The sequence below is a fragment of the Silurus meridionalis genome, chromosome 29 (genome assembly GCF_014805685.1).
Source record: "Silurus meridionalis isolate SWU-2019-XX chromosome 29, ASM1480568v1, whole genome shotgun sequence".
NCBI classification, from domain to species: Eukaryota; Metazoa; Chordata; class Actinopteri; order Siluriformes; family Siluridae; genus Silurus; species Silurus meridionalis.
In genome coordinates, this window is record NC_060912.1 from 11,289,290 (window position 1) to 11,308,657 (window position 19,368).

General features: G+C 42.3%; 1 protein-coding gene across 2 annotated transcripts; it reads left to right on the forward strand.

The window, feature by feature from the left end:
- The first annotated feature begins 534 nt into the window (after window positions 1-534).
- On the forward strand, window positions 535-17,898 carry smad10a (SMAD family member 10a). 2 transcript variants are annotated; one of them, XM_046844247.1, is made up of 12 exons: window positions 535-790; window positions 4,674-4,914; window positions 8,297-8,471; window positions 9,084-9,107; window positions 9,234-9,464; window positions 9,555-9,731; window positions 10,211-10,306; window positions 10,426-10,440; window positions 10,616-10,799; window positions 11,282-11,450; window positions 11,568-11,706; window positions 12,376-17,898. In XM_046844247.1, the coding sequence occupies exons 2-12, from the start codon at window positions 4,678-4,680 to the stop codon at window positions 12,585-12,587; spliced, it is 1,659 nt and encodes a 552-aa protein (XP_046700203.1). In that variant the 5' UTR covers window positions 535-790; window positions 4,674-4,677; the 3' UTR covers window positions 12,588-17,898. The 2 variants fall into 2 exon arrangements, with proteins under 2 accessions (XP_046700203.1, XP_046700202.1); XM_046844246.1 differs by having other exon boundaries at window positions 536-790; window positions 10,387-10,440.
- The last annotated feature ends 1,470 nt before the right edge of the window (window positions 17,899-19,368 follow it).

Below are 19,368 nucleotides of genomic sequence, written 5' to 3' on the forward strand. Positions count from 1 at the left end.
TCCTTGGACTTGGTCTAAAACTGCAGAGACTTGGAAGTGTTGGTGATGAAGGTAGTTTTGGGAATAAAGTTTTGGGAGTCGAGTCTTTTTGGGACCAGTGAGTTTCTTTCCAAAGCAGGTGAAGATGCTGAACACTTTACAGATACGACAAGAAAATACCAAACACAAGAAAACAATTTCCAACAAGTGGTTTAGGAGTCAAAAGTGTTGGTGCTGAACTCAAAAATACTGATTAGCAATTTATTTATTTTGATACAAAAATGCCTACAAACCAAAATTACTAATGATGATGATGATGATGATGATGATCATAATAATGATGTTAATGATTATTATGATTATGATTATTGTGAGTGGGCGTGGTCAGGTAAATTGTGTGTGTGTGTGTGTGTGTCGGGTATCCGGTGTGTGTGTGGAGAAGGGGGTGTTTGAGTGTAATCTCAGTGGCGCCACTTTAATAAAACACGCAGTCGCGCCGGAGTGTCAATAAAAGAAGACCCTGAAACGCGGCGCTGTGATTGGCTGAGCGGGCCACGTTCTGATTGGCTGGCGCCTGGCGAGACGCTCACGCGCACCGTGTCGGCTAGCTTTTCCTTGTGTTATTATCGTACCGGGAGGGGAGAGAGAGAGAAAGAGAGAAGGAGAGAGAGAGAGAGAGAGAGAGAGAGAGATGCTGGAGGAGGCTCGGAGGTTCAGTTCGGCGCGCTGGACCCTGAGCTGATGTGACACGGGGAGGGGGGGAACCAAAACTTGGATTTTCTACCTCACACTCTCCTTCTTGAGCTGATGTGTGAGTACACACTCTTTTATTTATTCTTCTTTTCTTTATCATTTCTTCTTCTTTTTTTTGGAGACCTGGAGATCTCCGCCATCCACAGCTCCAACCTCAACCTAACGTCTGGTCTCCATTATATCACATCGGCGCGCGCGCGCACTCGCACTCGCTCGCAGCCTCTACCCCATCATCATCACCATCACCATCATCACCATCATCATCACCTTCTCCCTCATTCATGCTTGTTTAATCTTATGTTTATATTTTTGCATACTGTAACCCTTGTAAGTTTCACCTCCGCTCGCCTCCAGATGTTTTGGAGGGCTCTGGTGACGTCATAACACCGTAAAAGGCGGGTCCGACGCTCTTGACGTTCCCATCTCTCTCTCTCTCTCTCTCTCTCTCTCTCTCTCTCTCTCTATTGGAGTGTCTGAGTGCTTCCCTTTTTGGAACACACCTTCGAGAAGGCGTGGGTCATGACGTCACAACCTCCAACATGATCAAAGGAGGGGCCAAAGAAGGGTTTTTCTGGGGGGTATTTGGGTTGCTGTGTAGTGATTGTAGTATTTCTCCAAACGTTATGATTTTAGTGATTAAGTGTTCCTATTACTGGTTGCCGTAGTAACCGTTATGAGTATTCCCTGTATTTGCTGAAACTTTTCTCGGCTACCTGGACTCCGAAGGTCTCCGGCTAATGGTGAAGACGAACTTCTTCTGTCTTCTGTGAGTCACTGTACGTGTCAACGTAGGTTACAAGTGAAAAAGTGAAAAAAAGAAAGAAAGGTTTCGTGGTATGAAGTTCTTTTTTATATGGAAGGATTCTAACATGATGTGATCGACTTTAGCAAGACAGTGGGAGAAATAAAAATAAAAAATCTAAACTGTGTTCTTTGGTGTAATTATTTAAAATGATGAGTTGATTAGAGAACAACTGCCCCATCCAACAGAATAACTGACACCACCTGCCCCTTCCCCCAGTTCCCCACAGTTCCCCCAATGTTAAAATTGTCCAAACAACCAGAGGAGTCAATAAAGGTTGAGTCAAACTGTTGGTGGGGATGTTGTTGTTGTTACGGTGGTAGTGCTGATGGTGGTAGTGGTGTTCATGGTAGTGTTTATGGGGGTAGGGGTGTTGGTGGTAGTGTTGTTGGTGGTAGTGCTGTTGGTGGCAGTGTTTATGGTGGTATTAATGTTGGTGGCAGTGTTTATGGTGGTATTAATGTTGGTGGTAGTGTTTATGATGGTAGTGTTGGTGATAGTAGTGTTGGTGGTAGTGTTTATGATGCTAGAGTTGTTGGTGGTGTTAATGGTGCTAGTGGTAATGCCATTGATGATAGGTGGTGTTTGTGGTAGTGGTTGTGGTATTGGTGTTAATGTGGTGGTGTCAATGGTGGTGGTGGTTATGTTACTGGTGGTGGTGATGGTAGGTGGTGTTACGCTGGTGTTTGTGGTAGTGGTGGTTTTGTTGTTGGTGGTGTTAATGGTGGTAGTAATACTCGTGGTGGTGTCGGTGTTGTTACTCGTGCTGGTGGTGATATTAGGTGGTGTTGGTGGTTGTGTTAATGGTCGTAGTGGAACTTTGTGGTAACAGTTTGGAGAAGAACCACATATGGTTGGAAAAATCAGGTGTCCGTTATTCTTTTTCCATAATAGTGTATATGTTTGGTGAGATTTCCAGCCCTGGCACCAGAATCATATCACACATCACACATCCTTCAGCAAATGCATCTGTAATGTGTTTCATGCGCTTCGAGGTGGAGTTTTTCTGGTTGTACCAAGTGATAGGTGAATCCTCAGTGACGTCTCTGAACGTCAGTCCGAGCACAATATGAGCGTAATTCAGACTCGAGCAAGTTTTGGTACAGTTCTCTCTGATGCCATCGAGGTAAGGCAAACCATGTAAGGTAAGAGAGTTTCAATGAATAAAATAAATATATCGTAACCGATAAAAAGGAATATTGCGGTGGTTTGGAGAACTCCAGCTGTCGTACTACACGGCAAAGAAGCGCACCAGATGAGAAGCTTTACTGCATCTGGACATCCAGGACACAGGGTGTTATTCAGTCCTATACGACAGTCGACATGATGAGGTGTGTGTGTGTGTGTAGCAGCGGAGAATGCGATGTGATTCAGGACGCTGTGCCAGACTGTGTAGGCAGTTCCGTATGGTCGCTATTTACAGCTATTTTTCCACCTCAGTGGCTTTAACTAAAACACTCGAATCTCTGTACAATGCAACTTTTAATGCAATAGATTGTCAGAATGATGTCTAAATAAGAGTGTGTCGTATCCTCAGGTGTGTGTGTGTGTGTGTGTGTGTGTGTGTGTGGCTGCTGTAGCACCTCCCTTTATGAACTGATGAGTAAATGTAAGGAGTAAACCCAGAAGCAGCTCCTGACCTGTGCACTGCTCAGGGCTGAAACTGTGGCCAGAGATGAATGATGTATCTACTGTATGTTCATCTCCATATGGGAGGTGTTCTAGATGTAAGGAGTAGAAGCTTTGGCTCTTTCACAATTAGCAACAGGCAATCAGTGCATGTCTACTTAATTTAAATAGTTACAAAGACCACGCCTCCTTCACTGAAACTGCCAGGTGCATAGGCCACGCCTCCTTCACTGTGACTGACAGATACCTAGGCCATGACTCCTTTACTAAGACTGACAGATACAGAGGCCACGCCTCCTTCACTGTGACTGACAGATACATAGGCCATGTCTTTACAACTTATACAGGAAAGACTCAGAGGCTACGCCCCCTTCAATTATACAGGACATACACAGAGGCCACGCCCCCTTCAAGTATACAGGGCAGATACAGAGGCCATGGCCCTTTAATTATACAGGACAGATATAGAGGCCACGCCTCCTTTTGTATACAGGGCAGATACAAAGGCCACGCCTCTTAAAAAATACAGGACAGATACTGAGGCCACGCCTCTTTCTCGTTTACATTGAAGACAGAAATACAGTGCAGCAGTACACTAAGAGTAAATGTGATGTGTCTGTGTTTAGTATCAGACCGATACAAAAACACACAAATCTACACAGCGTTTTGAGTTCGGGGAACGCTAAGATGGACGCAGTGATTTTATTGGTCAGTCTTTACACCAGCAGTCCTGGATACAGGATCTTCTCCTATTCCAGGCGGCTGCTTGCTTCACTGCAACAGACATGATGCAATAACACAGTAATACCTGAGTGTTTATCTCTGTTCAGCCATGAAAGAGGCAATCTGCACAAACACCACATCTGCAGCATGCGCTCAGCTCACGCCCAAGACCAGCGTTCGCTCCGGAGCTGCCGTCACATCTTTATTTGTTTGGATACGAAGTTCTCGTCTAACAGTTTTCTACAAAGTTATTCACATTTGTAGGATCGAATCGCATGAGGTTTGTGTCCATTTAACCACAAGGTCAAATCAGGTGCTGATGTAGGTGAGGTGAGGAGCCCTGGGGTGCGGTCAGCATTCACATTCATCCCAAAGATCTTCAGTAGGGTTGTATTAAGGAGATCTTCCCACCCATGTAAAGCAGATCTTCAGGGAGATGATCTGAGATGATCTTGTCATGCTGGAACAGGTTTGGGTCTCCTTGTTAAAGTGAAGGCAAAATTTCATTCTCCCGCATCCAAAGACGTTGAATACACTTGTGTATCTCCAAGTTTGTGGAATCAGATGAGGAAGAACCTTATGTGGGTAGAAAAGTCCAGACTTGCTATCTCCTTCATTCTGACCAATCAGAATCAAGAATATAGAGTACCAACAGTACCACATGGTACCACACAGGATACGCTGAAAGTCAACTCTGAGAACAGATTCCAATAATGAAAGTATGTTTGTGTGTGTGTTGTAACCCATGTGTGTGTGTGTGTGTGTGTGTGTGTGTGTGTGTGAGCAGCAGAATGTCGGTGAACCCCCCCAGCAGTAACGATGCCTGCCTCAGCATCGTGCACAGCCTCATGTGCCACAGACAAGGCGGCGAGAATGAAGGCTTCGCCAAGAGGGCCATCGAGAGCCTCGTCAAGAAGCTGAAGGAGAAAAAGGACGAGCTGGACTCGCTCATCACCGCCATCACCACCAACGGCGTCCATCCCAGCAAGTGTGTCACCATCCAGAGGACCCTAGATGGAAGACTGCAGGTGAGGAGTTGGAGCGTGTGAGCATGTGCTGATTAAATTCTCTCTTCTGATTGGCCAGGAATTTTAGATTTCAGACACTAGCGAGTGACTTGTGCTGAGGCCACACCTCCTTTTTTTTAGAGGACAGACACAGAGGCCACACCTCCTTGTCTTGCCATTGACTTCCTGTTTCAGCACATCAAATAACACTGTGTTTCAAGACGCTTTACGGGGACTTTAACTGTGAAATAATGAATTGTTGGTGAATTAGAATTGAAATTTGATTCAGGATATTTTTGTAACTGAGACATGTTTGGATGCTCAGTGGCTGCAGATCCTAATAAACAGAAATACACATCCCCCAATACAGTACATCATGTTGCATAGGACAGACAATAAATCCTGTACACCATGTTGTACCTGCAGCGGATGTGATTTGGTTTAGGATGACTCAAGGCTGTGTAGGTTAGAGGTGCACATCTGCAGTCCAGCACCATCTGCACTTTCTCTGTGACACCTCATTCATCTCAGCAGCTCATTACCACCTTTAACACTCATCTTATGACTGGACTGTGTGCTTTACTGTCGTTTTACTGTAGTTTGTTTGTAAGTTGGTTTCATCTGGCTATTGATTTTAGCATGCATCCATCCATCCATCCATCCAACCATCCAGCCATCTATTCATCCATTCATTCATCCATCCATCCATCCATCCATCCATCCATCCATCCATCCATCCATTTATTCATCTAATCATCCATCCATCCATCCATCCATCCATCCATCCATCCATCCATCCATCCATCCAACCATCCAGCCATCTATTCATCCATCTATTCATCTAATCATCCATTTATCCATCCATATTTCCATCCATCCATCCATCCATCCATCCATCCATCCATCCATCCTTCCATTCATTAATCTATCTATCTATCTATCTATCTATCTATCTATCTATCTATCTATCTATCTATCTATCTATCTATCTATCTATCTCTCTCTCTCTCTCTTGATAAATATGCAGCACACATTAATGAAAGGATTAGATATATAGCTGGGATGGATGAATGGAACGAAGTGTACTTTATTTGTCTCAGAAATGAAATTGAACTGCACACCATAATCATCTGAGCAGGATTGAAACCAGGTCCCTGGATCTGTGAGGCACATCATCACACCATCTGCTTCCCGATCTGCTCATTAGTATAAGGTAGCTAAGGTGTGTACGACGTTAATTGTATCGCTCTGTACTTCTGTGTTTTGGATACTTCAAGCCTCAAGTAGGACTGTGTAGATATGAAACTGGCTGAATAACAGCACTGGATTCCAAAGGCTTTTGTGTAGCTGTCATGGATCACTCATCATCTGTGTGTGTGTGTGTGTGTGTGTGTGTGTGTGTGTGTGTGTGTGTGTGTGTGTCTGTGTGTCTGTGTGTGTGTGCTGCTTACTGTCATGTCGTGTACTGTAGCAGGCAGTAATCGAGGGTAAAGCTGAAAGCCCGTCCATTTTCCCATGATACAGTTATATATATATATATATATATATATATATATATATATATATATATATATATATATATATATATATATATATATATATAAAAACTTGCCGGCGCTTATTAACTCCCTGGTATCCCTTGCCAACGGTAGCCATAGCAACCAGGTGATTAGGGAGCAGAGCTGTCGTGTGATTACATTTGATTAAGAAGTTCGATGTCCGACTTGATTACGGCTTTAAGAGAGATGGAGAGAGACCCAGGGAGATCGAGGGGAAGAAAAGGAGAATGAGGGATGCTGAGCGATAGAGAGATAAAGCGAGAAGAGGAAAAGGTAGAGGAATGCCGAGGCCATGAAGGATGTTTTGTCTGAAACGCAGGAAGGGGGCGGGGTTAAATGAATGGCGTGCAGTAGAAGGTGTGATGCTATTCAGGCGACACGGAGAGCAATCTGGCGTGTGCATATGGGTGTGTGGGCGTCAGCTTTCGTTCTCCTCATCCACTGTACAGTCCTTCCTGATGGAGCAGAGACGAAGCGCTGACTGGAGACGTCGTGTCTCACCTTGAGCGACCTTTTTATCACAAAGTGTGAGTGAATGAGAAGATGAGGAGAGAATAAAGGAGTAAAGGAACCGAGAAAACCCTTTACAATCCATATAATGACTTGTCATTGAATCCATATTTGGATGTGGGCGTGTCTTAGAGGATCACTATGTTCTCACGCCCATTTATAGAACGTTTGACCTAAGACGGAGGAAGTCGCTGGTATTTATTGCGCTCCTCCTGTACAGTAAACTCACAGAGCTGAAAATGTTGACCATATATCCTAAAAAATATTTTCAGTATATGAATATTAGAGGTCGACCGATGGATCGGGGGATTTTACCCATACCCATAGCCGGGTTGGATCCTACCTGCTGAGAACTGATTAATCAACCGATAGTTTTTAATTTATACTAGATTAAACTAAAATAACACCCCATGTAAAATACTACTGAACTTTAGAGAAAGAAAAAAGGACTGAATAATAAAAATGTGCTAAATGGAATAAATATGAATATATTAATTATATTATTAAATGAAATAAATAAAAGATGTGTTCAAACTAAAACAAAAAGTAACAGTTCAAATAAATATAAACAGTAAAATCTATAATGAAAAAAAAAAGACACTTCAAATAAACAGCGCAGTGTCAGGGATTTGCCTCCAGAGGCCGCTCTCGCACTGTATAACGCAACCCGGAAAAACTATCAGTATGAATTTTTGCTGATAACAATCTATCTGCTATCTATAAGCAATCAACTTTCAGTGCCGATTAATTATTTTTCCACACAGACAGTTTTAATTGCCGGATGTGTGCATCATGGCGGGTTTTTGGTCTGGGTATTACCACAGTAGGTTGTGCTCTAGTTAATGCGAACCACCAATAAAGAAGAAGAAGAAGAATCATGGTGGATTTTGGTGCTGATGTGATACTTGGTGCATCAGTAAAATAAATGCTTAGTGATTAAAAAAACATTTCCGTGGAGTGTATGTTTTATTTATAACTGAGTAAATAAAGAACTTCATGAATAAATGTGTTGCATTAAAGGTTTTAATTTTGCCTCATTTATATTTATTTATTTATATTTGTAATGAAAATGGTAAAACTGCGCGCTGCATTAATCACTCGTTAATGAAATTAGTGCCGTTAAAATGAATTTGCGTTAACGCGTTATTAATGCATTATTATTGACAGCCCTAATATATTTATATATTCATGTTTCGTGCCTGCTTGATCTTAGGGTTCTGGTGCATCCTGGGGGCACTAATATTCATGCATTTTAAATGTGAGATATTATAGTGATGTATCTGTGTGTGTGTGTGTGTGTGTGTGTGTGTGTGTGTGTGTGTGTGTGTGGCTAGGTGGCCGGGCGTAAAGGCTTCCCCCACGTAATCTACGCCCGTCTATGGCGCTGGCCGGATCTTCACAAAAACGAGCTGAAGCACGTCAAGTTCTGCCAGTACGCCTTTGACCTGAAGTATGACAACGTGTGTGTGAACCCTTATCACTATGAGAGAGTCGTCTCTCCTGGCATCGGTCAGTTCCTGTCTTTTCAATATTACTCGGCATTTTGTCCACTTTATACCAGTACACCGCTGAATCTTTAATTCTGATTGGTCAGAATTCGATTTTGTATCAGCAGTTCTAATAGTACAGGTTTTATTAATGCACCCAATGAACTCCGTTTCTATGGTAACAACCTACACAGGACGGGAGTCTCCAGTGTCAGTCCTGATCAGGGGTTGGTGAGGGAACTGATTGAAAAACTTGGAAATAGACAAGAAGTAGCCTGTTTAAACTAGAGGTCGAAGAATAGTGGATTTTACCGATACAGATATCTAGGTTAGATCGTATTTGCCGATAACCAATTAATGAACCGATAGTTTTTGAAATGAAAATTGGATAAATAAAAAATAAGTAAAACACTCCATGTCCATGTACTGAAGTTTATCACAAAAATGTGAAAATGTGCCAAATTAAATACACATGTATATATTCATTATATTAATTAATTCAGTCTGTGTGCACTGTTTCACAATTTAAGTTGAATTACTGAAATAATGAATTTTTCCACGACATTTTAATTTATTGAAATGCTTGTTATTAGACTTGTCTAAAATCTCTCTCTTTTTCTCTCTTTATCTCTAGTTGGCCTCAGCCTACAGAACACAGGTAGTGTTTATATAACGTACTATATGCCTCATACGGTGCAGTATTGTGTTCTACAATTATAAATATATATATAATATAGTAAAATATTTCTGTTTTCCTCATCGCCCTGGCCGCTCTGCGTCACAGCTCCTCCGGGCCGACTGATTAAAGAGGAATACACCCATGACTGCGTTCAGATGGAGGTTCCTCCTGGTTTGCCTACACAGCCAGACCACCAAGGGGCGATGAGCCACCATGGGAAACTCCCTGCACCGGAGCATTACCCCCCACCACTGCCACCTTTACAGATGCCACCCGAAGCAGCGCGATGCCCTCCCCCTGCCAACCTCTACCCTAACATGCCCCTCTCACCAAACGGTAACAAAAAAAATGATACTGAAGAATCATCAGTGGATCGTACGATACGGTTTTCTCTCATTATCTCTTTCTTTCTCTTTCTGTCTCTAGCATCTGGCCCGATGATGTCCATGCAGGCTGGTCACGGTGAGGGTCTCCTGCAGATCGCATCCCCTCAGGCTCAGGTCATGACCCCGACTCCCCCTCCCTCCACGACCCCTCAGGCCCAACCTACTCAGAACGGCTACAACGGCTCCAAACACACACAGACGCAGGGCTCCTTCCATAGTAAGTCTTTTTTATCCTCACCGAATTAAAGCCAAACGAAGCACAGGATTTTTTTTTTTTCCTCATGGGAACTGCTCCATTTTATGAGTCTGCACCAAAAACAAATCGTTTTGTTATTTTTGGGCTTCGGCTTGTAACGTCTGCCCCAAATGTGCCTCAGATCTGGTGTAGACAAAGTTCTAACACAAGTCAGTAAAACCAAATGCCAACCATGATGGTTTATTAAGTATTAAACCAGGATCAGTGTGGATATTGGATCGTTTTTTTGTCTGGAAATTTGGCTGCAGCTTCACACCCTGCACTATAACACACATGACCTGGTTGACGCTCCATAAACCCTATTTACAATCATTTCCATGGTCCGATTTCTGGTTAAAGAGTCTTCATTTGTTGCTTAGAGGGTCTCCGGTGAAGCTTATTTGTGGTTGCTTGGGGGAAAACCATCCTGTCGTGTCCACAACTGGTTTATTATGTTTCAGCTACTTGGACGGGCAGCAGCACGGCCTCATACACTCCTATTGGACGCCAACCAAGCAGCAGATCCCACCAACCTCCTCTCCACCACCCACAGTACTGTAAGTAATGAAAAAGGGTACGGTTTAGAGCATTTAGAGCTTTACACACTTTATGATACTGTTGATGTGTTGATGTTCAGGGTCTCAACATCACAATTCGTCATCATTCCCTCCTCCAGTCTCCAACCATCCAGGTACTTTTCATCTGAACAAATATATCTAAATATATATACTGTATATAATCCATAATACAGGACATAAGTATCGTCCTTTACTCTCTCTCTCTCTCTCTCTCTCTCTCTCTCTCTCTCTCTCTCTCTCTCTCTCTCTCTCTCTCTCTCTTTCAAAATGATACATCCGCTTTCCCAGGGCCAGAGTTCTGGTGCTCCATCTCGTATTTTGAGATGGATGTTCAGGTTGGTGAAATGTTTAAGGTGTTGTCTAGCTGTCCTGTGGTGACGGTGGACGGCTACGTGGATCCCTCTGGAGGAGATCGTTTCTGCCTCGGGCAGCTCAGCAACGTTCACCGTACTGAGGCCAGTGAAAGGGCCAGGTTTGTACAGAGGCCACACCTCCTTTACTGAGACTAATACAGAGGCCACACCTCCTTCACTGAGACTGAAACAGAGGCCACACCTCCTTCACTGAGACTGATACAGAGGCCACACCTCCTGCACTGAGACTAATACAGAGGCCACACCTCCTTTATTGAGACTGATACAGAGACCACACCTCCTTTATTGAGACTGATAGATACAGAGGCCACGCCTCCTTCAATGAGACTGATACAGAGGCCACACCTCCTTTATTGAGACTGATACAGAGACAACACCTCCTTTATTGAGACTGATAGATACAGAAGCCACACCTCCTTCACTGAGACTGATACAGAGGCCACACCTCTTTATTGAGACTGATACAGAGACCACACGTCCTTTATTGAGACTGATAGATACAGAGGCCACGCCCCCTTCACTGAGACTGACTGATGTATCAGGTGTAGTGGTTCACACCCGTATATTTGTCCCTGTACAGGTTACACATAGGTAAAGGCGTGCAGCTGGAGTGTCGAGGCGAGGGCGACGTGTGGATGCGATGTCTGAGTGATCACGCCGTCTTCGTTCAGAGCTACTACCTGGATAGAGAGGCGGGGCGAGCACCAGGAGACGCCGTCCACAAAATCTACCCAGGAGCCTACATCAAGGTATTATTACAGCAGTACAGTCGGATCGGTAGCTGAGAATCTTCTGGTTCCTCATGGTGTGTAGGATCTGAGCAGATGTTTTGAGGCTGGCTGATGGTGTGATGTTTGTGTGTGTAGGTGTTCGATCTGCGTCAATGCCATCGGCAGATGCAGCAGCAGGCGGCCACGGCTCAGGCAGCAGCAGCGGCACAGGCAGCCGCTGTGGCAGGGAACATTCCGGGTCCGGGGAGCGTTGGGGGCATCGCTCCAGCAATCAGTGTGTATACACAAACACACACACACACACACACACACCCACCAAGTCTGTGCTTTAGTATTGTCCTGGCTACCATGAGAATGATAATAATCAATCACATGTTTTGTATTTAAACCTTTTAAATGATGTTGCTAGGTAACAAGAAAATTAATTCTGGATTGTAAGGCTAACAATATTGCTAACTAGCATAACCAAGTACTACAGACTTTACGGTTATATTGAAATCACATTTACGGCATTTTGGCAGATGCCCTCACCCAGTGCAACTTACTTTTCTGAGCAGTTATGGGTTTAAGGACCTCCTACAAGGGCCCAGGAGTGGCAGATTGCTGTGACTGGGATTTGAGCTCATGACCTTCTGCATTAACCATTAAGCTACCACCTCTCCAAAATCGTTTCTTTTACGTGCCGTTAAAACCAAATTAAATGTAATGAAACCGTGTTAACGTGTTAATAACATGTTAATAACGGGTTAATGCTTATCATTTATTTATGAATCAAAATCTGTTTTTTAGATAAAAAATACTTGAAACGTTCCAGTCAAAATAAAGAGAAACACTCTTAGTTTCTCCCAGTCTCACAGAGCGTCAAAGTGACATTCCAGTTGAGTTTTTGGCCTTTTATTGATACTTATCTGAGTGCAACACTGAACCGTGCTCCAATTTGCAGGTCTGTCGGCAGCGGCGGGGATCGGTGTGGACGACCTGCGCAGGTTGTGTATCCTGCGTCTGAGCTTCGTGAAGGGCTGGGGACCCGATTACCCTCGCCACAGCATCACACACACTCCCTGCTGGGTGGAGGTGCATCTCCACCGCGCCCTGCAATTGCTGGATGAGGTGCTACACACCATGCCTCTGGCCGACCCCGGACCTTCTAACTGAAAGCAGGGAGAGATAACTACAACACACACTCACAGACACACACACACACACACACACACACACACACACTGAGCAGGCACGGTTCAGGTCTGTGTTTCAGTACTGTCCAAAAAGTGTTCTGGTCGACCATAAAATCTAGGGTTAGGGTTACTTTACTTTGTTTAGTATCGTTTAAATGATGTTGCCAGGCAATGGGAAAATTTGATTTAGACTGTAAAGCTAATAATCTGGCTAAGTAGTGCCACTAAAGTCTTAATAGAGCTTAATGTAAACATGAAAAGACAATAAAAACATGACAATCTAATCTGGAATGCAAACATTTACCTCAGAAATGCTGGTGAATTAGTAGAAAAAAGACTTTGTACTGCTAAAATTATGCTTTTTCACATTTAGCATAAAGTACAAATGGAATTTAACCATTCAACAAAAGCATCAACATCGTGTCAGAAATCCCACTAAACTGGGCAGAAAACACGACCCGGTAACATTTATTCACCTCAGATGTGTTGATTTTATGTGATGACATTAAGACATTGGTTAGTTGAACGAGGTGACGATTTCACACTTGGCTACAATCTGATCCACATGTTTACACATCTCATTGTTCCTTCTCCTGATGTCCTCACAATCAGGTTCAAATCAGAAACCAGTGTTTTATTTCTCCTTGGCGAGCCCTAAAATTTCCTACGTTACATACGAGGAACACGTCTTATTGACTCGATGTAGAGGAAAAACAGATGTTAGGATAGAGGTTGGGGATGGTGGGATGGGGTACAGGAGTGGGGGAATAATTGCAAGCCGCTAAGGGTGCGTTAAGGACAGTACTGTAACACCGGCTTACCGTTTATCCTTCATCGGATTCATCCGAATGCAATCTATGGAGCTGTTTCCATAGCAACGGAATGTACTTTTTTTTTTGATGAATAGATGTATGTAGTTAATTTAGCACTGCCTCTTTCTCTTCTCATAATGCAACTTTCCTCTAGGCATGTCCCGATAATCAGTTTCATATACGATATTTACGGTTGTATGTTTGATCGTCGGTAAAAAAGGATCCCTGTGTGTGAACTCAGGAGAAGGTTGTCGTGCTCTGCTGCATCATGAGCACCCTGTGAGATAAAACCTGCCTGAGTCGTTCCGTTTTAACAAAGGATTGTAAAAACGTCATAAACTGCAATAACAGATCAGACGGTTTCAGCGTTATAGGAGGATTGGATATTGGCACATGCCTAGCTTTCACAGGGTTGAGTTCAGGGAAATAGTATAGCTTTACTGCCCCGTACTCTCTCAGAATTCAGAACGTGCTAAACTCTACATTTCCTGCTCACCTTCAGGTGAAAACGGTGGTCCTTCAGGTTTAAGGTTCGGTGGCTTGCTGGGTTGTCGTCAGACCGAACCAAATCAGTGAAAAAAGAAAAAAGAAAAATGTAGCAGAATGGGAAATAATTAAAAGGTAGCTTATCGTCATGAATTTACGACGAAAGGACAGAAGAACAATGGACAGAAATTCCCCAGTTCCCACAACATTACTCCATTTCGAGACGTTCATAGATCTGAAACATGAAAGCAAAATATAACCACTTCATATTGACATATTGGCATTGCAATAGATTTTATGTTGCCCCCCCTTTATTTTTCCTAATTGGTTTAGCCCAATTCTGACCCACTAACTATAGTATCATTTGTTTTATCGCTACAAATTCTCTGGTATAAATTCTTACTACTGGTTGCAATAGTAATCTGAATGGTTAGAGCGACTAGCATTCCATTTTTGATGACCAGGAGGTCAGGAGACCATCTTCATCATTCAAGCGATGGACACGCCCATTTCAGCCATTCACTGTACAAGTATTTTAAAATGTAGCCTAACCAAAGCGCTATCTGCCCTCTTCAACATACAAGAGCTCACACTCGCCTGTGATTGGCTAATGGCCAGGTTCTTCTGTTGCATTAAACGTATAAAAAAATGGCAAGAAAGAAAAGGTAGAGTTTAGTACTGTCTTTTTTCTGAGAGTGTGCACAGGTCCAGGTTTGCACATGGCTGAACGATAGTAATAATTATACAGAATATTCATGTATACAGAATGATTCTACTCACACACACACACACACACACACACACACACACATATGCACACATACGCACGACTTCTGCAGGTTTTGTTAAATGTCTGATGAATGGCCACACCTCAGAAGAACTGTTCAGGAACCGTCTTCAAGCGGGAAAAAAAAACACAGGACAGACCTCGAAACCAGAACTCTCACAATATATCCGTGCTTTGTGGTCCTCTGTGTGTGTGTGTGTGTGTGTGTGTGTGTGTGTGTGTGTGTGTGTATTGGTGTGGAAGCCACTTCACCTCCACGTCCTGTGCTCATCCCGAGCACGGCCTTCGAGCTCGTTTATTTTCATATGAAAGAAAAAAAACAAAACAGGAAAAAATCCACATACGTCAAGTTCAGCTTTAAATCGGTGGTGTTTGGTGTTCGTGGTGCCGCAGTGTTCGTAAGCAAATCATCTGCCGTGTGGTGTAGACCAAAGCCTCAGAATACCTCATCGTCAAATCGAACATGGACCCTGAGCCTGGATTTATGTTCGTAACCAAAAAATATTTTCATCTCTTTCGTTTTTTTTAAAAAAAAAAGGAAGAAAAAAAAACAAGCATCCAACACACAGGAAGTGACTTAATGCTTTATTTGTTTTGGGGCAGATCTTTGGTGACTTCATGAGCCCATGTTGGTTTTCACAATAACTTTGATCTGTTTTACATATTAGGGCTGTCAAAATTAACGCGTTAATGCAAATTAATTTTAACGGCACTCATTTTATTAATGGAGCGATACCCCCTGGCTACCGATATAAATCTTGCCCAAAGCCTCTAAATGTTTAAAACAGGCCCTGAAGTAAATAAATATAGAAGAGGTGAAAAGAAAACCTTTAACCCAATTTACAATGTGTTCAAGTCAAACTGAGATGTTTAATGTTTCAGGTATAAAAATGGATGCTAGCGTGATGGCATTACACACAGTAGTTAGTGGTTAGCGTGTCTTATTACTGATAGGTGGCGCACATGTCGCAGGCCGGTCCAGAGACCGTTAATCAAATTGGCAGACAATTAATTAGTGCATGGACAGCGTGTGGTGCTGAAGTTTCTTGTGAATGAAGGCAGAAAACCTATGGATATTTACAAAAGACTATGAGCATAGTACGTTACTATATATATATATATATATATATATATATATATATATATATATATATAAAATCTGAAGTTTGGAGACTAGCTTTGTTTACAAGAAAAGTCTTAATTTGTCTACATTTCCACAGTATTTCCTCCAAAATAGTCCCCTACAGCAGGGCCCTTTGAGCTGGATCTTCATCTTCAGGACGAGGGCTCCGCATGGCGAGTAGGGTGGGTGTCGAAGTGAAACCATGTTCTTTGCAGCGAGAACTCACATGTGACATGGTCAGAATAGCACCAGTTGCACGACTCCCGATGTATACAGGATGATGTCTTTTGGCACACTGACTTGAAGGTCAGTGCTCCCTGTGACTGTGCGTGAAGCCCTGTGCTGCCATCTGTTGGCATCTTACAAAATGATTCTCAAAACTTTCTGATTCCATCTCATATATATTTATATATAGTGGTATATTGTAATATAGTATACTGTCATATCTTTAGATCATAACAAATCTCTTTTTTCTGGACTAGAATGTTTATTAATATGCATTTTAGATCACAGATCATGGCCTCCATCACCCTAGAAATTTACCTTTTTATAGAAAAACATCTACATCTCAGATTCTCGAACACAATTGTTCAAGCTCTTTTACACTACTGTAACTCATCACAGTATTGTATGAATTGTATGTGTTCAGACATACACACACTGTTTGGCCAAAAGTCTGTGAACACCTGAGCATAATATGTGTATGTGCTTCTTTTTGTCCAATTCCACATTCAGTCCCCATTCGCTGTTATAATAAACACCACACTTCTGGAAAGATCCACAATTTGAATTCCAGCTTCACAGGGAGAAAAAAAGGTTATAATTACAGTATTATCATCACGTTTGCTGTCAGTCATGTGACCTTGCCGTTGGATTTTTGATTTACATTTCATAGCTTGTTTTTATACTGTTTTTTACAACCATGATGAAACCCTGGACTTCGTTCAGTATATTGCCAAAAGTATTGGGACACCGTACTATTCCAGCCATATGTAGTTCTTCTTCAAACTGTGAGCACAAAGTTGTTGCATGAAATTTTCCCTTTGATTGACCTAGAAAACCCAAACCAGGTCTTTCTAGGACAATGAACCTGTGTACAAAGATGTCTCCATGAAGATCTGCTTTATTTGGGTTTGGAAGACCCTTATATCTGAATGAGCACAAATCTCAAAATCTAGTGGAACATCTTCCCAGAAGAGTGGACTTTATTATAAAAAAAAACAAATAGAGACCAAATGCAGGATGGGACGTTCACTCTAATTCTCAGGTGTCCACAGATATTTTTGTCCATATAGTGTATTTCACATGACGCAGGCTCAGGTCACCCAGTGAACTCCAAGCGTCTGGGAAATTTCATGAAGTACTACGTCATTTTTCCTTATTTTTCAAATAGAAAACATCCAGCGTTACATGGACACATGTCTTTAGACTCCTAGATCAAATCACAGAGAAAATGGATGTGTTTCCCCTCCCCCGCTCCACAAGCTTGAACTTGTACATAAAATTGAATACGCGAGCTGTTCGGTGTGTTTCAGCATCTCTTATGAAATAGAAATTAGTTTCGCTAACACGTAGCTTGCTCATTAATGTAGCGTGGAAACAAACCTGCTGCTGCATCTTTTAGAACTACGCCTTTGTTATATATATATTTTTCGGCCAAGGTCAAACGAAGGTCGGCATCTCCCGCGAGCCGACTACGCCTGCCATTGTGTGAAAGTAGGTTTATTTATAACGCCTTGTGACACCCCGTCCCCAATTATGATATATTTCGGTGTTCTGTTGTAGCTTCTCCAAGACTAGAACTGATCGAGTGCTTGGCCCCCTGTTTGCCTCTGACGCTTAACGAAGTTATAAAGTACATGATGAAATCATGACAATCAGTGAACTGGAGAAATCCAGAAAGCATTCCACGTGTTTCTTACCCAGTATTTATCCCTGTGTGACCTGCTGTGAAAACTGGACTATTTTATGGATATTGTTCTTTCAGTTATTGTTGTAATCAGAATGATTTTATTGTTGAAGGATGTTCGGATCCTGTATGTTGACTGTACACCAAAGTTAAGTAAAAAATCATTTTGATACAGATATGTTGTTTGTGTGTGAGTATATATATGTGTGTGTGTGTGTGTGTGTGTGTGTGTGTGTGTGTGTGTGTGTGTGTGTTTCTTCAACACTTTCCTCCAGATTCTTTCTTTCAACTCTAAAAATAACACTACAATGAATTTAATCTAATTTCAATCCTGACTAAGATGTGTTTGTTCTGCCCTCTCACTCAACCCTTGCAGTTCCCAAAGTGTCCTGCAGATGGCACGAATATACTTTAAGGTGCTGTATATGTTCTGAGCGTCATATCCGGGTCACATGGCCTCATCACAGGGTCCCCAGAATCTCAGAGCATCCTGCGATTCTATTGGCTGAAGCGAGCCACTGAGCATCCACCTAGCAACTGCTCAGCAGTGTCAGTGCATGTGTACAGGCTGTTCAGAAAGCCATAAGGAAACAGTGTACAATAAATCGTAGATTTTATTACATTTTATATCAAAGCTAATTTTTATTTAACAATTGTGCACAGTTCAAACTGCTGTATAAGCAGTTTAACAGTAATAAACAACATTAAAAAGGTCTAAATAAATGAGAAAAGCTTAGTAACATTTATTAAAAAATGTATTTCATGAAATATTGATTTGTCGCTAATGAGATAATGAGACAAAGTGGATGGTGGGGAAAACTCCCAGAGATGATACGAGGAAGAAACCTGGAGGGGAACTATCACCAAGAGACACCAGGGTTATATACATATCTCAGAAGTCATTTAAAGCCAAGTGCCAAGTTTTCCACTGTATGGTGTATTAGGCTTGAGTAGTTCCACAATGTGTCCATCTACAGCAGCCTCACACCAAATTGTACCACAGTGTCCATCTACATCTACTCATGTCCTGAGTGATGTATAAAAGTGCGTTGAGTCTCTAGCAATGAATAAATCTACACTGCTATGCCAGATTACAACTTTTGACAAAGTTTTTTTTTTTTTAACAATGCAAACTTGGAAAGTGTTAGTTTAAGTGATTTAGGAACAGGTAAGTTTTCAATCATCGCTTGAAGAGAGCCAGACACTCAGCTGTTCGGACATATAAGGGAAGTTCATTCCACCACATTTGTGCCAAAACAAAGAAGAGCCTTGAAGTACACTTACCTCTTACCCTGAGAGAAGGTGGTACCAGTCGAGCAGTGCTGGAGGATCTCAGACAACATGGTGCAGTGAGAGGTGTGATGAGGTCTCTGAGGTAAGATGGTCTACAGTACATCTACAGCAACCTAACATAAAACTTTACTATAGTGTGTCCATCTACAGCAACCTCACACTAAATTATACCACAGTGTCCATCTACAGCAACCTTATACCAAATATTACCACAGTGTCCATCTACAGCATCCTCACACCAAAGTTTACCACAGTGTCCATCTTCAGCAACCTTAAACCAAATATTACCACAGTGTGTCCATCTACAGCAACCTCACAGCAAATTTTACCAAAGTGTGTCCATGTACAGAA

What these genes read in the sequence shown, in the direction of transcription:
- smad10a (XM_046844246.1), top strand. Translation starts at nt 4,678, where the DNA reads ATGTCGGTGAACCCCCCCAGCAGTAACGATGCCTGCCTCAGCATCGTG. An exon ending in CATGCCCCTCTCACCAAACG is followed by an intron (nt 9,465 to 9,554) that starts GTAACAAAAAAA and finishes TTCTGTCTCTAG; the next exon opens with CATCTGGCCCGATGATGTCC. An exon ending in TCCAGTCTCCAACCATCCAG is followed by an intron (nt 10,441 to 10,615) that starts GTACTTTTCATC and finishes CCGCTTTCCCAG; the next exon opens with GGCCAGAGTTCTGGTGCTCC.